Source organism: Corvus moneduloides, chromosome 11, assembly GCF_009650955.1.
Source record: "Corvus moneduloides isolate bCorMon1 chromosome 11, bCorMon1.pri, whole genome shotgun sequence".
Taxonomy (NCBI): domain Eukaryota; kingdom Metazoa; phylum Chordata; class Aves; order Passeriformes; family Corvidae; genus Corvus; species Corvus moneduloides.
The window spans coordinates 2,140,116-2,157,009 of NC_045486.1; the positions used below are offsets into that span (position 1 = coordinate 2,140,116).

General features: G+C 48.6%; 1 protein-coding gene across 12 annotated transcripts in view; it reads right to left on the reverse strand.

Moving 5' to 3' along the window:
- The window catches only part of ITPR1 (inositol 1,4,5-trisphosphate receptor type 1), a 160,341-nt gene that overhangs the window by 21,277 nt on the left and 122,170 nt on the right, over positions 1-16,894 (reverse strand). For all 12 annotated transcript variants that reach the window (XM_032121349.1, XM_032121350.1, XM_032121355.1 and 9 more), the window contains 11 exons: positions 15,088-15,288; positions 13,871-13,981; positions 12,496-12,591; positions 11,887-12,009; positions 10,827-10,931; positions 9,687-9,879; positions 6,862-6,984; positions 3,732-3,907; positions 2,887-3,051; positions 1,464-1,659; positions 838-939 (listed from right to left, as the gene is read on the reverse strand). In XM_032121349.1, the coding sequence (XP_031977240.1) occupies positions 838-939; positions 1,464-1,659; positions 2,887-3,051; positions 3,732-3,907; positions 6,862-6,984; positions 9,687-9,879; positions 10,827-10,931; positions 11,887-12,009; positions 12,496-12,591; positions 13,871-13,981; positions 15,088-15,288 (1,591 nt within the window). The remainder of the gene's footprint in view (positions 1-837; positions 940-1,463; positions 1,660-2,886; positions 3,052-3,731; positions 3,908-6,861; positions 6,985-9,686; positions 9,880-10,826; positions 10,932-11,886; positions 12,010-12,495; positions 12,592-13,870; positions 13,982-15,087; positions 15,289-16,894) is intronic.

A 16,894-nucleotide genomic window follows, 5' to 3' on the forward strand; every position in this document is an offset into this window, starting at 1 on the left:
CCCTGAGCACACAAGACCCCGGGACTATGTTGATTATTTGTGATACAAAAACATCCCTGAGTTTTCCTTCCTGCAGCCAGAGGGAAGGAGCTGAAAAAAGCAGCTTTTCCTGTATTCAAGGCTGAATTTCAGTTTCTCATAGAGGATCCCTGAGCAAAGCAGAACCCTCTCTCCTCCTGTGAGCAGGGGCTGGTGGCCATCACTGACCTTTGATGGCCATGCAAGAGCTCCCCTTCCCAGAGAAGCTGGGATGCTCTGTCTGCCCCTCCCAGCCAGCACCGTAAATCTCCCACAAGGAAATTACATTTTCTAGGAAATAAAACGGAAATATTTCAATACCCAGGTAATATCTCAGTTTCTTGATCTCCAAACCCCCCAAACCTACCCTTGTCTACTTAATCCATTGAGTACTTCCTGCCATGATATTAAAACAGTTTCCTTAGTTTGAGATAGAACAATGCTGCCAATAAACCGTATTTCACTGGGCATTATCCTCTGAGATCACATTTAATAGCCTAATGTTTTAAAATAATAAACTTTGCAAAGAGGCAAACTGCATCCCTTCCTTCTCCAATTGATATAGAAAATTGAAGAGTATGGCAGTGTTTTATCAAGTCTGGTTTAGTTCTAAGTTTCTCTGCTTTAGTCACTTCATGGAACAAACATTACTTATGCTGTTAGCCTAAATTAATCCTATTTCAAGTTAATCTCATGATAGCTTTGTTCCCAATTTTATTACATAGGATTTTAAAAAGAAATTATTTTAATTGAAGGTGCTTAGCTAGAAAAAGGGTGAAAACTCAGGGTGTGAGTTTGGAATTCCAGAGTGATACTTACGGTCGGAGGGAATGATGGAGGAGCAGTTCTCACTGCTCCCTGCCTTGCACACTTCTGAGTAGAGGAACTCGCCAGTCATGGTCTCACCTGGCTCTGTGTGATCTGAAACCAGAAAATGCTGCATCAAGGGATGCTTTAACACCTTGCAAGGTGACTGCTCAGGTATAAAGGTTCCCCATCATGGTCAGTGTGCATTACAAGGCATTTAGAGCAGTATCTTACCCTAGAGTTTAGAAGGGCACAGCACTTTCTGATTTACACATTCCATGGTTTTAAAGTCAACCACAAAAGCATTTCTATTTCACAGAATCACAGATTCACTGAAGCTGGAAAACACCTCCAAGATTCTTCACTGAGTGCCCGACCCCACCTTGTCCCCAGCCCAGAGCTCTGAGTGCCACGTCCAGCCCTTCCTTGGGCACCTCCAGGGATGGGCACTCCAAACCTGCCTGGGCAGCCCCTGCCAAGGCCTGAGCACCCTTTTCCATGGAGAAATTCCTCTTGATGTCCAACCTGGCCACCCCTGACACAGCTGGAGCCCTCTCCCCTTGTCCTGTCAATGCCTGGGGAACAAGAGCCCGATATTTCCCCAACACAACCCATGGGAACGAGCCGCCGGTACTGACCTGGCAGAAGGGTTTCATTTGGGAGCTTGTCCACTTCCAGGATGAAGTCATCCTTGAAGAAGAGGTAGCCCACGATGGAGAACAGGTAGACCAGGATGAGGGCCAGCACGGCAGTGAGGATGATGGAGCGCCCGTTGCGGGTGACGCTCTTGATGACGTTGAGCAGAGTCTCCTCCCGGTACACCAGGTCAAAGAGCTGGGGACAGCCAACAAAAGCACATGGAGCACCACTGATGGCATCGTGTCCTGTGCCACATATTTGGAACAGCAGGAACTGAGGCAGCTGTGCCCTCCTCTGCAGCAGCTTGGCCAGCAGCCCGTGCCCGCTGCGGGCAGGTGTTCCTGCCTCAGTGCTAGACGCACACCAAGCTGCCAGCACAGACTGCTATCTGGTTTTTACAGCATTATCTACCCCCTCACAGCCTCCAAACAGCTCACTGCAAACTGCAATTTGTTATTTCCTTTAAATCTTAATTTACTGAGCATATAATTAAAGAAGCAATATTTTTTCCCAACTCTGTGTTTAGATTTCTCTGCTGATGTTTCCTTCATTTTTCACTGGGTCTGGGACAACTCACAGCAGAGGCCGGGCAGGTTGTGGCTATGCTGGTGGATGACAAGACAGGTGTCTGTTAAACTGGACCTCCATGAACACAGACAAAAACCAGCTCAGGTACCAGAGGATGTGGCAAACATCAACCAAAGGGACAAAAATAGCCTGTTCTGAATGGGATTTCAGGATTGCTTCAACACTGACACGTTTTCTCCACCAACACTAAATCCACTCCTTCAGTGTTATTCTTAGAAGCATTGTGCTGTGCAAGGTGAATCCCACCCCAGACAGAAGGAACACGTGTGCCAGGATCCGTGTCCATCCCGTGAGGGCTGGAGCCTGGATACAGCTATGGAGACACTCCAGAGTTATCCAGCTGCTCAGAAAGCACGGACACAGTGACAGCTATTGGTAATAACACAGCAAAGCATCAAAGCCCATCTCATTCTACTCCATGGGCAGGGACACCTCCCACTGTCCCAGGCTGCTCCAAGCCCTGTCCAGCCTGGCCCAGGACACTTCCAGGGATCCAGGGGCAGCCCCAGCTGCTCTGGGCACCCTGTGCCAGGGCCTGCCCACCCTCACAGGGAACAATTCCTTCCTCACATCTAATCTAAATCCCTCCTCTTTTGGTTTAAAACCCACATGTCCTCCCGCTGAGTAAGAAGTTACACATCAGAAGAAGAGATGTGGCAGGAGTCCTGTTGTCTCCCACAGTAACCTCTCCTAAGGAAAATCTCCAGGCTATGGATCTTCCCAGTGTCTGTTCAACAGTTTCCCAGCAGAAAAGCAGAAATTTTTCTGCATGTGCCCAAGATGAAGCTTCACAAACAGACCAGGAAATGTTCTGAGGGCCAAGCAAACACCCACCAAGAGGCTGTAAAAGAACTCGTGCACGAAGAGCCCCAGGGCACAGATCAGCAGGTACAGCAGGTGATAGAGGAACTCCACATCCATGATCGTGGCCTTGTATCCTCGCGTGAAGGTCCCGCAGTTACCCACAAAACTCATCAGGAAAATGATTTTATTACAAACCTAAGGAAAGATCACCCATAGTTACAACAGGTAGGTTTTCAGGGTAAACAGGCTGTTTTTTCAAGCTGGAGATAACTTGGCACCTTGCTGGGCAATCCCTGCCACTGCCTGAGCACCCTTTCCATGGAGAAATTCCTGCTGATGCCCACCCTGAGCCTCCCCTGGCCCAGCCTGAGGCCGTTCCCTCTCCTCCTGTCCCTGTTCCCTGGCAGCAGAGCCCGACCCCCCTGGCTGCCCTCTCCTGTCAGGGACTTGTGCAGAGCCACAAGGTCCCCCCTGAGCCTCCTTTGCTCCAGCCTGAGCCCCTTTCCAGCTCCCTCAGCTGCTCCCCATCAGACTCACAGTGCATCATTCAGCGAGTCTCACACAACCCCATAAATACTGAGGCAGTTTGGGTGAATAACCACGTGCTTTAGGTCAGAGAGGCTCCTCCCCGTGTTGCTCTGGGGTGGGAGCTGTTCCTACACTGAGCAAAACCTCAGAGCTCTGTCTGCAGCCTGGGGAACCAGGATTAAATGAACAACACAGAGCACTTGTGCTAGGAAAAGCCCAAGGAGGGAATTGCTCCTCCCACAGTTCCACCACGATGTCCCAAGCTATTTTTGCCCATCTTCACGTGCAGGTAAGGAACCCTTACATAAGAGGCAGGAGAATGTCAGAAAAGCCCACTCGGTTCTTACGTTGAATGCTCCCAGAAGGAACAAGGTGGGCTGTAAACCAATGGAGAAGATGAGCCGCAGGATCGTGGAGGCGATCAGGGCCCGGATGCCATGGGGCTTGGGGAGGGCGATGACGATGGCCAGGGAGATGAGCATGGCTGTCCACAGCAGGCCAGACAAGTGGGGCTCCAGTGTGCCTGGGCAGAGGGAAGACAAACCCATTCCTGCATAACCCAACTGACCAAAGCACTGCCATTTGTTCTACCTTTGGTGGACATCGCCCAGCCCCACGTTCAGCCATCCCTGATTTCACAGCAGCAAGTGCAACATCTGAGCCCAAAGCCTTCAGCAGGTTCTCATTACAAACTTGTTACTAAATCATTATGCAAATGGTAAGTACTACAGGATCTTCATTTTCGGGTCCACTGCTTGTACACCTGAGTGCTGAGGGCCCTTTGCACCCGTGCTGTGCAGAGGCAGGGCTTGGGCAGGGGAGGACACTCCCCACGCCCAGAGCCACGGCAGAGCCTCCTGAGGTGCTTTTGGTCAGACCCTCGTACCTGTTTTTGTCATCTCTTCTACTTCTGGGTCTAATTAGACTGTCCCATGAGACTGGCTGCTTACATAACACCGAGCCCATGTAGCTAAAAATACACTTCCCTGAAAGAGCCATAGAAAAGATTCAGCCCAAAACACCATTTACCCTGGGTTTATGCAGAATATGAGAATTCTCTTTCTGAAAGCTGACATAAAAAAATTTTGCCCTCAAGCAACTGGTTCCTCAACAGCCAAAAAGGCAAGATCCCCCAAATTTCAGAGCACTCTGCAGCCCTTCTGCAAGCACATTCTCACAGAACTTGTGTCTGACTGGCAAGATTCTCACTCAGGGCTTTTTCCTCCTGCTCCCAAATTCAAGCAGCTTAGGAAACATTACTCTCATCTGACTACCACGAGCAGCCATTTAATCTTGTTCCAAATCACTGCAGATTAATAAAGACAGCAGAGGATGGATGGAAATTAAAAGTTAATAAGCGTAAAGTTGAACAGCTGTTTTGGCTGCCTGGGGGGAGTTCGGGCTCCTGGAGCAGCGCTGCCACCGGAGCTGTCACAGCACAAGGTGCAGAGCTGGGAACGGAGTCACCGAGTGGGAACAAGCAACAGCACGGAGAGGGGACACAGGAAATGTGCAGCAGCTTATTTAGGAATGACTTATCTAAAAGCTAAATAAGATTTATTGGGAATATATTTGCTTTCAGGAGTTGCAGCAGCTCCCAGCAGGCCCGAAGAAACACCTGGAGTTACTGAAGCCCCCAGGTGTTCCCTGAACACCCACCTGGGCCTGGCCCACAAGCCCAGGCTGCCCAGCAGCACGGGGAGGGCAATGCCAGGACCTCACAGGACCCAGCTGTGGCACCTACAGGGCTTGGGGCACAGGCTCCCCTCTCCTTCCTAGGGACGGAGAGGGGCTGGGAGCAGTGTCCTTGTCCTGGCACATGGAGCCGAGGGTTGGTCACTCATCAATTCTGCACCCAACCTGACCCCAAAGCCTTGCTGGGAGTGCCTACACAACCACAGGCAGGAGGAATGTGCAGGAAGTTCTCCCTGTCTCTGGAATTCTCACCGTTCCAGTACTGAATTCCAGGCATCCAGTTTTGTTTCTGCTCCTCAAGTCAGAAGTTTTACAGCTTCTGCTACTGTCAGATGCTCATCAGCTGCTCAGTTCACCGTGTCTGAGCAATTCAAGACACTGACAACTTCCCCCAAACAGTCTGTTTGGAAGAGTCTTTTTTTTTCTTAAGCTAAATATAAGATACACATGTATTTATTTATTTTACTTTCTGGATTCAAACTAGGAGAAGAAGAGGTTGTATCAAAATGTTACCTGATAAATAAAGAATTTTGAATATGTAGGGTAGGGCATCTTCAAAATGCCAAACAATCCCCCCCCAGTCTTGCAGTTTGTAATCTCAGGGAACTCATTTAACCAGCAGCTTTCCTGGCAGCCATAAATACAGAGCTTTTAACTTGGGATCTTTGCAACCAGAGACAGAAACTCAGTAGCTCTTTGGGCTTGTTGGAACCTTCCAGCCAGGATCTGGGTTGTCCCCACCCTGCTGACACTGGGTGTGACACAGAGGAACAGCAGCTGCAGCCACAGCCTGGTGGTCCTGATGGCACAAGTTCTCTTCCCCCTCTCAGAATACTGGATTTTGGTCTTAAATATCCCTCTGAGAGGCTTTTGCAGGATGCAAACCCCCTAGACACAAGGAAAAAGCTCCTACCTAGACACTCCCTTCACAGCACTCTGTCAGTGATGCACGTGACATTCCCGAGAATATCCCTGCAGGTTTCCCAATTGCTGCTGACAGGATTCCAGCCCTGCCCTGCCCCAGGGTGCAGCTCTGGGGAGAGGCTGGATCCAGGGACAAGCAGCTGCATCTGCTCAGTGCTCACTGAGCTGGCTCTGGGAGCCACCAGTGTCCCACAGCCCCGGCTGGGGTCAGAGGAGCATCCATGGACCTGTCACAGGGAGGCTGTGCAATCCCACTGTGTTATCCCAGAATTTGTGCCAGGAATGCTGGCAAGCCCTGCTGAGAGCCAGGGGGCAGGGCTGGCACCCTGGGAATCCTCTGCTCCCCACATTCCTGGGGCAGGCAATCCTGGGAATGGGCTCTTCTCCCTTATTCTCCACGCTTTCCTACTGGTCACTTCCCCCCTGCCAAGGCAGGATAATGTCACCCACCCATCCCCAGCACTCAGAGGCCTCCTGGAGCAGCGGGAAAACTGTGTGGAAAATTAATAAACTGCAAGCTCAAGGAACACAACACATTCAACATTTCGCCTGTTTTTAGTTCAATCCTTAATTACAGAACTCTGAACTGAAGTAGAGCAGTCAAGTAATTAAAGGTGGATGTTTGCCTTGGGTAATTTTTTTCCCTAGGAAAAAGCATGGCTCCACATTTTCCTTAAAAATGCCTCAAGAAAGAGTAAGAGAACAGCACAATTTAAAACAAGGCAATTCAAAAAGCCAAATTCAGTTCTCCTGCCCTCACTGATGTAAACAGCAGTGCACAGATACTAGTGGGGAGGGCAGAATTTGGCTCATTACACCTTCTTTGTTCACATATTTTTGCGGGTTAAGTATCAGTACCTCCTCGAATTCCTTTGAATGGGTAGAAAAATGCCACGAGCAGGTTCATGAGGACAGCCAGGTTGAAGGAGATGCTGCTCCAGAAGGACATGTTCCGAGCACACCAGTACAGGAAAGGCTGAGCTGCAAAAGAGAAAAAAAATTCTTTTCAATGGAAGGTTTAGTAAAAATAAGAGGTCTCTATAAAAAAAGATACCACCACCAAAACAAGTTTAGTTTCAGTTTGCCCAAAAGCACAGCATCAAAAGTAACAATACTCATGGCTTATCCTGAAGTTTATTTCATTATCCTTCATCTTGGGGGCACTTCAGGTTTCCTAGGCGGTGTTTTAAGGCCAAGGATCCCTGGTTCATATATGGTTTAGCAGCAGCGAGAGAACAAGCTGAGAAACTGCAGAGATCAGGCACTTGAGGCTTCCCCTAATAATAGACTTTGTACTCGGAGTCACACCAAGAACAATTTGGAGGAGGAAGATGAGCAGTGAGCTCCAGCCCCATCCCTCTGTGTTCTGCTGCTGCCAGCAGCTCACCTGCACCAGACACTGCCACCTGCAAACTGTATTTCTGCTGAGAACAGCCCAAAACAGCCCCAGAATAAACCAGGGGGTGAAGCTCCCTGGCCTTCCCTCCACCCCGGGGGCAAAGGACTCAGCACATCTGCACTGAGCTCAATGCACAGTCCAACAGCACATTTAAATCCTTAATGTTACACAGAAATACTTCTCAAAAAGACTCCTAATTTTAATAATCCCTGCAGCCAGAACCAAGAAGCAGAAAGCAGAAAGATTCCTTTGCTGAAGTGGTCGTGAACCCTAAGTCAAAAAGGAAGCCAAGAAGCTGCCTTGCAGTAATTCCCTCTGCATCCAGGCTAAATCCCCCTGATTTTAGCTCCTGCAGGCTTACTGCACAGCAGATTGTGTCCTCCTGAAATCTAGAGTAGGGAAAAAATTCATTAAAAATGGTCTCAAAGAAGGGAAAGAACTGTTTTGCCCTAGTGAAAGGAGGCAGCATGTTTAGATACCAGAGAGCAATGAAAAAGCTCTCAGTAAAATTTAGGAACAAGCTGAAAATGCAGACTTTGGGGCTGAAGGGTAATTTATTACATGCAGCAGTTCTGAGCTTTGCAATAGCCACCATGTCTCTCCAGCAAATCCCCTCCTCCAACACCCCTAGCAAAGAAAGGGGTAAAGAATTCCACAATGTCTCAATCTTCTCAATTTCCTCTTAACTGGAAAAATTTGTAAGCAGGTTGAATTGATTTCTATGAAATTGTTACAGGAAGGGTGATTATAAAGGCCCAGGTTTAACTTCACACCTTCCTTTGGGGATGGACACTGACTCTCTGCCTGTGTAGGGCTTCTGCCTGGCTTTGGCAGCTCATTTCCATTCTTAATTAACCATTAAGAGACTTCTGGTGCTCAGATTATGGGCCAGCACCATGAGCTGAAGGGAGAAGTACGTGGGTCTTTATTTCAGAAGTCTTTTTGAAGGTTGAATAAACTCTTAAGTGGCATCACATGAGCACACACAGAAATGCCAGAGGTCACAGCTCCAACACAAACTTTACTGAAGATGTGAGAAACAATTGTATGAACATAAAAAGTCACTCAGAGGCCAGACAAGACCTGAATATTAGAGACAGAATAAATGATCCCCATTTTTTAAAGAAAAAAAAGGGAAATATTCTCCACTTCTGCAGGTGGATCTTGGCTAATTTGTGGTCTGTTGTTAATGATGAATGCCTTCACAGCTTGCTTGGAGACAGCCTCAAAGACAAAGTGACTCAAGCAACAAAATTTAACAATATATGGATGCTGTTGAAGTTGCAATTTGTTTAGGATGTCATAGTCCCAGATTTCTTGCAGAGCTCTCAGATTTTTGGAAGCGGTCCCACATCTGCTCCAAGAGGGGGTTCCAGACCAGTCCTGCTCTTGCACTAAACACTGAAGTGGAGCTGATGCAGGGAAGGGGAGCAGCAGTGGTAGCAGATGGCAGGGGCTGACTTGAGCAGGAAGGACCTGCCCTGTCTCACATTTCACAAGGTCTCTGCTGGTCAGTCTCAGCACTGCCCACTGAGCCTCAGCTGCAGCATTTGGCCTTCAGCAAAACAAGAACAAAAATATGAAGCAAATGAGCTAGAAGGTTTATGGGGGGACGTGGTGGCACTGTGTGAATCAGAATATCATTGTAAGGGATTTCCCAGCTGCCAGCAGGAACCTCAGGGAAAATCAGCGCTTGAAAACACCTGCTTTCAGATATTTTAGCATCATAGGGATGGAAGGGACTTATCAACCTGTCAGCCAGTCTACTTACCAAAAAAGGATGAATTCTACTTTACCACTACTGAGAAATCGATCTTTAACTTGTTCTTAAACATCTCCATTCCTAGAGATGCCCTAAGTCCACAGAACCATCAAAGGCTGGGAAAGACCTTTACAATCACCAAGTCCAACCTTGCTGCATTCCCCAGCCTTACTCCTCCCTGCCTCTGGCACAGGCCACTGCTCTCTTCAGCTGGGTCCTCTCCCTGCCTCCTTCCCATTTCAGCTACTCTTCCACACAGTTGTTCCTTCCTGCTGGATCTCAAAAGGGACGACCTGTGCTGCTCCGTTCCGCTGTGCCCTGGATCCCCTCCAGAGGGTCCCTCCTGCTCCAGCATCCAGCCTGCCTTTATCCCAGCATCCTGCTATCGTGCACAGAGCAGCTCTTGCGAACAATGATCGAGGTTTCTGCCCCACTGGGGAACCATCTGCTGCCCAGCCAACGTTTCAAATCCCAAAATCCCGACCTCAGCGTTCTGCCCCACGCGGAGCAGCACCAACCTACCTCGCAGCTTCTTCTGCCAGTTCATCTCATTGAAGAGGTCTTCTGACTTGAGGAAGAAGTCGTTGATCTTGCTGCCCTGCTCATCCCTCTCCGTGGTGTAGTAGATGCGCAGCTTGGACTCCTTGGTGAGGAACTCGCAGATGCTGGGCACGGGGAACACGATCTGCTCCATGGTGCGGTCCGACCTGACAATCTGCACAGCAGCCTCGTGAGCCCTTCCCAGTGTTTAAATGCTTTTATTGCTTGGTTTTCTGCCTGTTTTGCTCCCCCTTTCAAACCAGCTACATGCAGACGCATTTCCAAAGAACAGCAGCTCGACACAGATTTCATTTAATTTACCCTTCAAAGCAGGTCTACATTTAGCTCCAAAATTGTAATTTCTATGCTGTGGTCTTATTCTGGCAGTACTGGTCTTAGCTGGGATATCCAAGGGGCCCAGTGAATCCTGCACCAGAGCTGGGATGGATTTCAGAGCAATGTGGTGGCCCAGTTCAAGAATGCTGGCAAATTTGAGCCATGGGCAAGTACAAGGAGTAACAGTTAATTCTGTATTGCTGACTACAGAGTTTTGGGAAGTCACAGAACCATGGACTGGTTTGGGTTGGAAAGGACCTTAAAGCCCATCCAGTGCCACCCCCTGCCATGGGCAGGGACACCTCCCACTGTCCCAGGCTACTCCAAGCCCTGTCCAGCCTGGCCTGGGACATTGCCAGGGATCCTGGGGCAGCCACAGCTTCTCTGGGAAATCTCCGTATTTGTGAACATTTTACTTTTAGAAAGCTCTTAGATGGCACATGAGGCCAAACTGTCATTTGAATCCAGAAAGAGTGGCAAAACCTATCACAAACTTTCTGGATTCAGCAATAGCACCGGCCAAAATGTAACAGAAGCGAAGCCACACTTCCTCCTGCCAAGAGAGCTCTGCTCAGCTCCATCCCCGAGCCCACACATGACAGCTCAGGAATAGCTCCCCCCACCACTGCCAGGGAATTAAATAAATAACTCTCTATTTATGTTCTGTATCAGAGACAACAGTCCACACACAGGCAGGCAGAGCCACGACAGCACCGTCAATAATGCACTGGGGCTGCACTCCTTGGCTCTCTCCTGGGAGGCTCAGCCCCTGCAGGCTCCCGGTACCTCGATCTGGGCCGTGTGCTTGGCGTAGAACTCCAGCGCCTCGTCCCCCTCGATCTGACCCCCCGGCTTCAGCATGTTCTGCAGCTCTTTGTTGTGGCGAGCCAACTAAAATAAAGGAATGCACAGGGAGTGGGAGACACCAGATGTCTCTCTGTGATATTAAATTTCTGATTTTTGGCATAAAAAAAGAAATAGTACGCAGTCAGCTGCTAGGAAAGGGCAAAGTTGACAGAAGGCTTGTTCTGTTCCAACCAGACACCCTGCAGCTCTATTTTGGGAGCAAGTCAGAATGATTCAAATACGTATTTCTTTAATGCCAGCGTTGTACTCCTCTTTTCCCCATCCTCTCCCACCCTTTGCCTGGAATCTTTCTGAACGTTCGCATTTGGTCTGTCCTTCTACACCACCCTAACCCAAAGGTGTGCTCATCACCAAGGATCCAGGCAGGGACAAAGAGAAAATCTGCACCAGCTGAGCAGCAGATGCACAGAGCACTGCTCCAAAAATGCTGCTGGGTGCTCCAAATTCATCCTGCAGCACAGTGAGGGTCTGTCTGCTCAGATGCTGGAGGAACAGGAAGTCTCTAATGCACGGAGAGATGCAGCATCAATACATTAAGTACATTTAGGTATGTTTTTGTCCCCTTTGGTTTTTTACCTTTCAAACACACATTGTATCAGTACAATGGCCCTGCCTGGCTCCAGCAGAGAGAGAATGTGGCAAGGACCGAGATTTCTGATTACACTTTAATTGATCTGTGAGTAGCATTTCTTTGGGAGCGTAAAGTAACCTTTGATACAGCTGAAAAACAATACACTGCTGCTCGGTGCTGCCAAGAATTGAGCCACGTGTCCTCAGGAACTCTGTCCAGAGCCTGCCTGCTTCCCACTATAAAAGAAAATTCCCAGATTTTCTTGTATTGTACTATTTTTGTTTCTGATTAAGATTTGGATTTGCTCTGATGACAAGAGAATGTGCAGTGAGTTTCTCTCAGAGATGAACCATGAAAACAGGGAAAACTCTGGCTTTCCCCAGTTTGTGACTTGTGGTGAAACTCTACCTGATGAGCCAGGATATAAATGTTGTGTCCCACGTTCCTTGGAGATGCTGCGACATCTTCCCCGTTCTCTCCATCCTCAAACTCCACTTCTCCCTGCAGATAAGCCTTCTTGATCACTTCCACCTGGAGAAGGAGGCAGAGGCAAGGAGAGGAGGCTCAGGCAAAGGGTGGGAGCTGCTGAGGGCAGCACACCCTCGGCACTCCTACGGAAGGGAATGGGAGCAGAGCAGGGACATTTAAAGGAAGGTCAGTGGGTTTCTCAGCATCCAGGATAAACAGGAGGTCTGAACTCAGCTTCAGCCCAGCTCACTGGCACAAGAAACTGAACCTCACGTTCCCCTGAAGGTAACATATTCCAGGCCACCCTCTCTGCACCCGCATCACGTTCTGACCCTGGCTCCAACGCAGCCCCGAGCACCGGGACAATCCAGTGGTGCTTTGGCTGTACTTTGGATCTCCAGCCTGTGTTTTCACCGGTCCATACACTAACCAGCCCCAAAACCCTGCTATGGTTTCCTGGACAGCTCTTGGGGCTCGAGGAATTTTCATTTCTCTGTCTCCTGTACAAATGAACAGAGTCAGGAGCTCGGGAGTGATCCCGGGACTCACCAGCTCCTTGGGCCTCATGTTGTAGAGGATCCTCTCAGCGTTCTCACTGTCATGCCTGCTCTCCATGATGGCCAAGAGCAACTTGGAAGCATTGTTCTGAGGGGAGGGAAAAGCAACGGAATCACTGCCAGGAGCCAAACAACCCAGCTTGAGTGGCAGCATTCTGCTGCCAGAAGGGCTTCAGGGACCTGGGTCCCCCAGCCAGCAGCCACCACGGGCAGATTGTGCCAGCCAGCTCAGGGCTCCCACAGCCTCACCTCACCAAGCCCCCCCCCCCCTCCTCTAATTACTGACCTATACAACTTAAAAGGATTTTTTAGCAGTTTATTCCCCAAATCCTACTTAACGAATGACATTAAATTAACCCCAGCCAAGGTCTGGATTTCTGAAAATGCTGCTGTTTCATGCTTGTGTTATTTTGTTTTGGTTTAAAGACACTGCAGCATCACCACAAGCTCTGAGCTCCCAAATGGTGCAGCTCAGCTCTGCTGAAGATGCTGCTGATTAAATCAAGGGACAGCCAGGGCTGAAGACACAGATGTGCTTTGCTGCTCTTAACTGAAATCACTCTGCAGTCTGCTCACGCCAAGGAACACAGGGAGGAAATGGGAAACTACCACAAGGCACCAGACTACATTAATACAAACAATTAAGATTAAAATCCATCATGCCTGACAATAAAACCCAATAAAAGTATTTAATTTTGAAGTATAATGCTAATCGAGTCTAAAAGCATTTTTTATTTACAATAATAAAAAACCCACATTACCCATAATAATGGTGTGAGTCGGCAACGAAAAACAAGGAGACACTGCAGTGCCAGTCAGGGCAGTAAGTCAGAAAGGAAATATTTCTCAAGCACAGGCTGAAGCAAGGGTGCTCTGGGACTGCCATTGCTAGAGGGGAACCAGCTCCTGTGTTTTGAAACCAGCACCAGGGCTAATTATTTCAGCATTGATATGAACAGCCCTGAAGAACTGTTGATGATTTAACAGCAACCAATTAAAAAACACCAATGAAATACTAGAAAAGTAGTTGCAACATGAGGAATTTCACTTCCATTGTCCACGTAAAAGCTCAGCAACAACAGAACAGTTTTCATCAGCTTTAAATTTTTTACAGGAAATCGTTTTAGGATTCTTCAGCGTATTCTGACTGCCTGCATCCTCCATCTGAGAACTGGCGGCTCCATGTCATCATTTGAAAGATTAAATACCTGTGACAAACAATCTTTGGGCACGGCCTCCAGCTCACTGATGGATATAATTTTTGGGCACTTATGAATATTGGGATATAATAAACACCCACATAATTCCAACAATAAAATTATGTTCCATCTCACTGTTAACGTGCCTCACACAGAACATTCACTTGCCTTCAGCTCCAACACAAGGTCCATCCTCTTCTTTCCCAGAGGGTTGATGTCATTGAGAATTAATGCTGTGATGATGTCAATGCCGTTGGACTCGTGAGTAGCAATGCAGTTCTGTCCAAAGAAAAGTCATCAGACTTCACTAATTGCCTGCACTACAAACACAGCCTGGGCTGGTGACCCCGCCAGAGCAGCAGAGTCCCCTCTGTCATCACCTCGTGGGCTGCCCGAGATGGATAACTGCACAGAGAGCTCCAGGCAGTGCAACAACAAAAGATTAAGGCATTTTGTTCCAAGCTTTTCCTCTCCTCAACCATGGTCCTACTGGAGTCCCCGGCCCCAGGAAGCACGAAGAACCAGAGCTGATAAATTAAGCATTTCCATGCCAAACTGTCCAGGCTGGAGGAACAGTGTTTTACTGAGATTAGGGAGAGTTTTCTTCACTATAAATGTGCCAATCAACACCTACTTCAGTCCTGTCTACACAAAGAACGGGAATTTCCGTAACCTTCTGCCTACCCTTCAGCCCTGCTTTTGGAGTGGCCTGTAACTCAAATGTACAAACAAAACAGCAGCTTGCTGGCTTCAAAATCCAGAGAGCCCTGCTCATTGAGCTGCACACCTAAAACACCTAAAGGGTTTTATTCCACCTGATCCAGAGAGCAGAGGGACACTGACAGTTCTCCCTGGCATGCACAGCCTCACACGTTCTGTTGCAGAGACAAGAATGGCAGGAAAGTCACATTCCAGTCTTTCAGGAGAATATTATGGTTCAAGTAATAAGGAAATGGAGAAAATAAGCAGAAACTGGCACAGGGTGCCCAGAGCAGCTGTGGCTGCCCCATCCCTGAAGTGTCCAAGGCCAGGTTGGACAGAGCTTGGAGCAGCCTGGGATAGTGGAAGGTGTCCCTGCCCATGGCTTTAAGGTCCCTTCCAACCCAACCCATTCTGGGATTCTATGAAGAACAGAAATTCCCCACTCTCCCTGTCAAGTCTAATGAAACAAATCTTAGCAAAGCAGAAATACTTCCACTGCTTTGAGTGTTTCAACTCCTCTTCCTCCCTGAGAAAGACAAGGTGATTATGAGGAGTTTATAAAGGAAAAAATCCTCAGACTTGCAGGGCAAGTAAAGTGGGCAGTGTTATAAGACAACAGCGGTCTGGCGGAGCTGGGGCCCAGGGAGGAAGGGGGAGGCATTTCACAGCTCTGGATTCATTACCTGGTTCTCGTGGCAGGGCCCCTGGCAGTACTCGGTCAGACTTTCCAGCGTCTGGTTGATCAGTGCCACGTTTTTCTCGTTTATATACAGACCCAGAAGTCCAAGGCCCCCAGTTGTGCTCCCACAGATGCAGTCCAGGAACTGCAGTGTCTCACACACCAGGTTGTAGTTTGTCTTGTTGTTCTGGCAGCGTAGGAAATTCTGTGAGGAGAGTATCAAAGCCATGAGGGAGGGGCAAGACCATGCAAACTGCTGTTTGGCTGATAGTATTTATTAAGTTCATCCATCCCCAAGTGCACTGCATGGTGGATTGCTCTGGTTTCACTGTACAAGCAGTTTAAGCCTCTTTTCAGGGCTTATTTGCAACGTGCTGCTCTCCTGAGCAGCTTGCTGGCTTCACGTTGTACAGCAATAAACAGAGTGCATCCCATAAACATCTCATAAAGAGAGATCCATTAGAGCCTGACACCCAGCCTTGAACAGGCACTCTGGGAAACTCTCCAGGGCCTGGAAGCTTCACTCCACCTGCTGCATTTCCCTGCCAACCATCGCTCAAGGCTCCCTCCTCCCAGACCTCTCTCCAAGGTAGAAGCAGCGATTCCCTGGCTGGGGCCTCTCAGCAGCTCCACCTGCACAAGAGGCACCTGAGTGCACACCATGAAGGAAGGTGCCTTGAAATGGAATTCTCTCCACTGCATTTCTTCCCACATAATTACTGTAATTCCTGCTTGAGGCTGCTGATTAGGAGCAGCTCCTCGAATGAAAAGCCAGATTTCTCGGCGTGGATTTAACAGCTGTCTGCTCTCCTGTATTCCAAATGAAAAAAAGCACCAAACCCATCCAAAACTAAAGGACAACTAAAGAAACCCAACTTCCCAGTGACTCGGATGCTGTTTGCCACTGCATTCCCAGCAGTGCTGCAAAGACCAGCAGCCACTACCACTTGCTTTTCCTTGAAGTTTCAGCAGGAAAACTCTTATTTAGCTTAATTCCAGCAGGTAACAACAATTCCAGGGTGAAAAGTCCCTCAGAGGAATAGAAGTACAGAACCAGCAGGGCCTTTCCTGCCAGCCCAGAGAGCAGCACTGGTCCCTGGCTGTCTCTGCCTGAGTCAGACTAATGAATCTTTTAAGGCAAACAGAGAGAGAAATTGCAGATTCAATGGAAGGCAAAGCTAAAAAAGGAAAACGCTGTCATGAATGCAGACTAAAGGTGACAGTGATTCAGCACATTTCAGCTGATTGCTCATTTAGTATCCTGACTTCTGATTAACTTGTCAGAATGTAAAAAAGGTTGATCCTACAGAAATCGGAGCTCGTGCCTTCCCTCCAGGAAAAAAAGCAAAACAAAAGGATAATACCCAAAGTGAGGAAGTAAAATGCTCCCTGGCTGCAGCACAGCACTTATTCTGATTACAGCCAGGCTTGTACCCGAGCTGCTTGATCCAGTCAATAAGGAGAGAAGAGGAATAAGGCCCAGGAGGCGGGAGGGAGGGCATTGTTATGGGAAGGAACAAGGCAAAGGAAAAAATTGTAGAAAACAAACCCCTGCTGCACTGTGATAAACTGCCCAGGGAGTGTCCGCTGCTGTCTCAGCCAGGACAGAGTGAGCTCTTCATTTTCTGTCATCCAGAGCATCTCACAGGCTACAGAGTGGGAACACAACCCTTCAGTACTGAGTGTGCCATCCCACTGCTCTCCTGGGAATGACCCCGAGGTGTGGACCCTCTGAGAGACCCTGCATCCAGAATGAGCAGCCGCAGGCAGATTCAGCTAGAACATGTGGAAAATATGCACCCACACGTTCA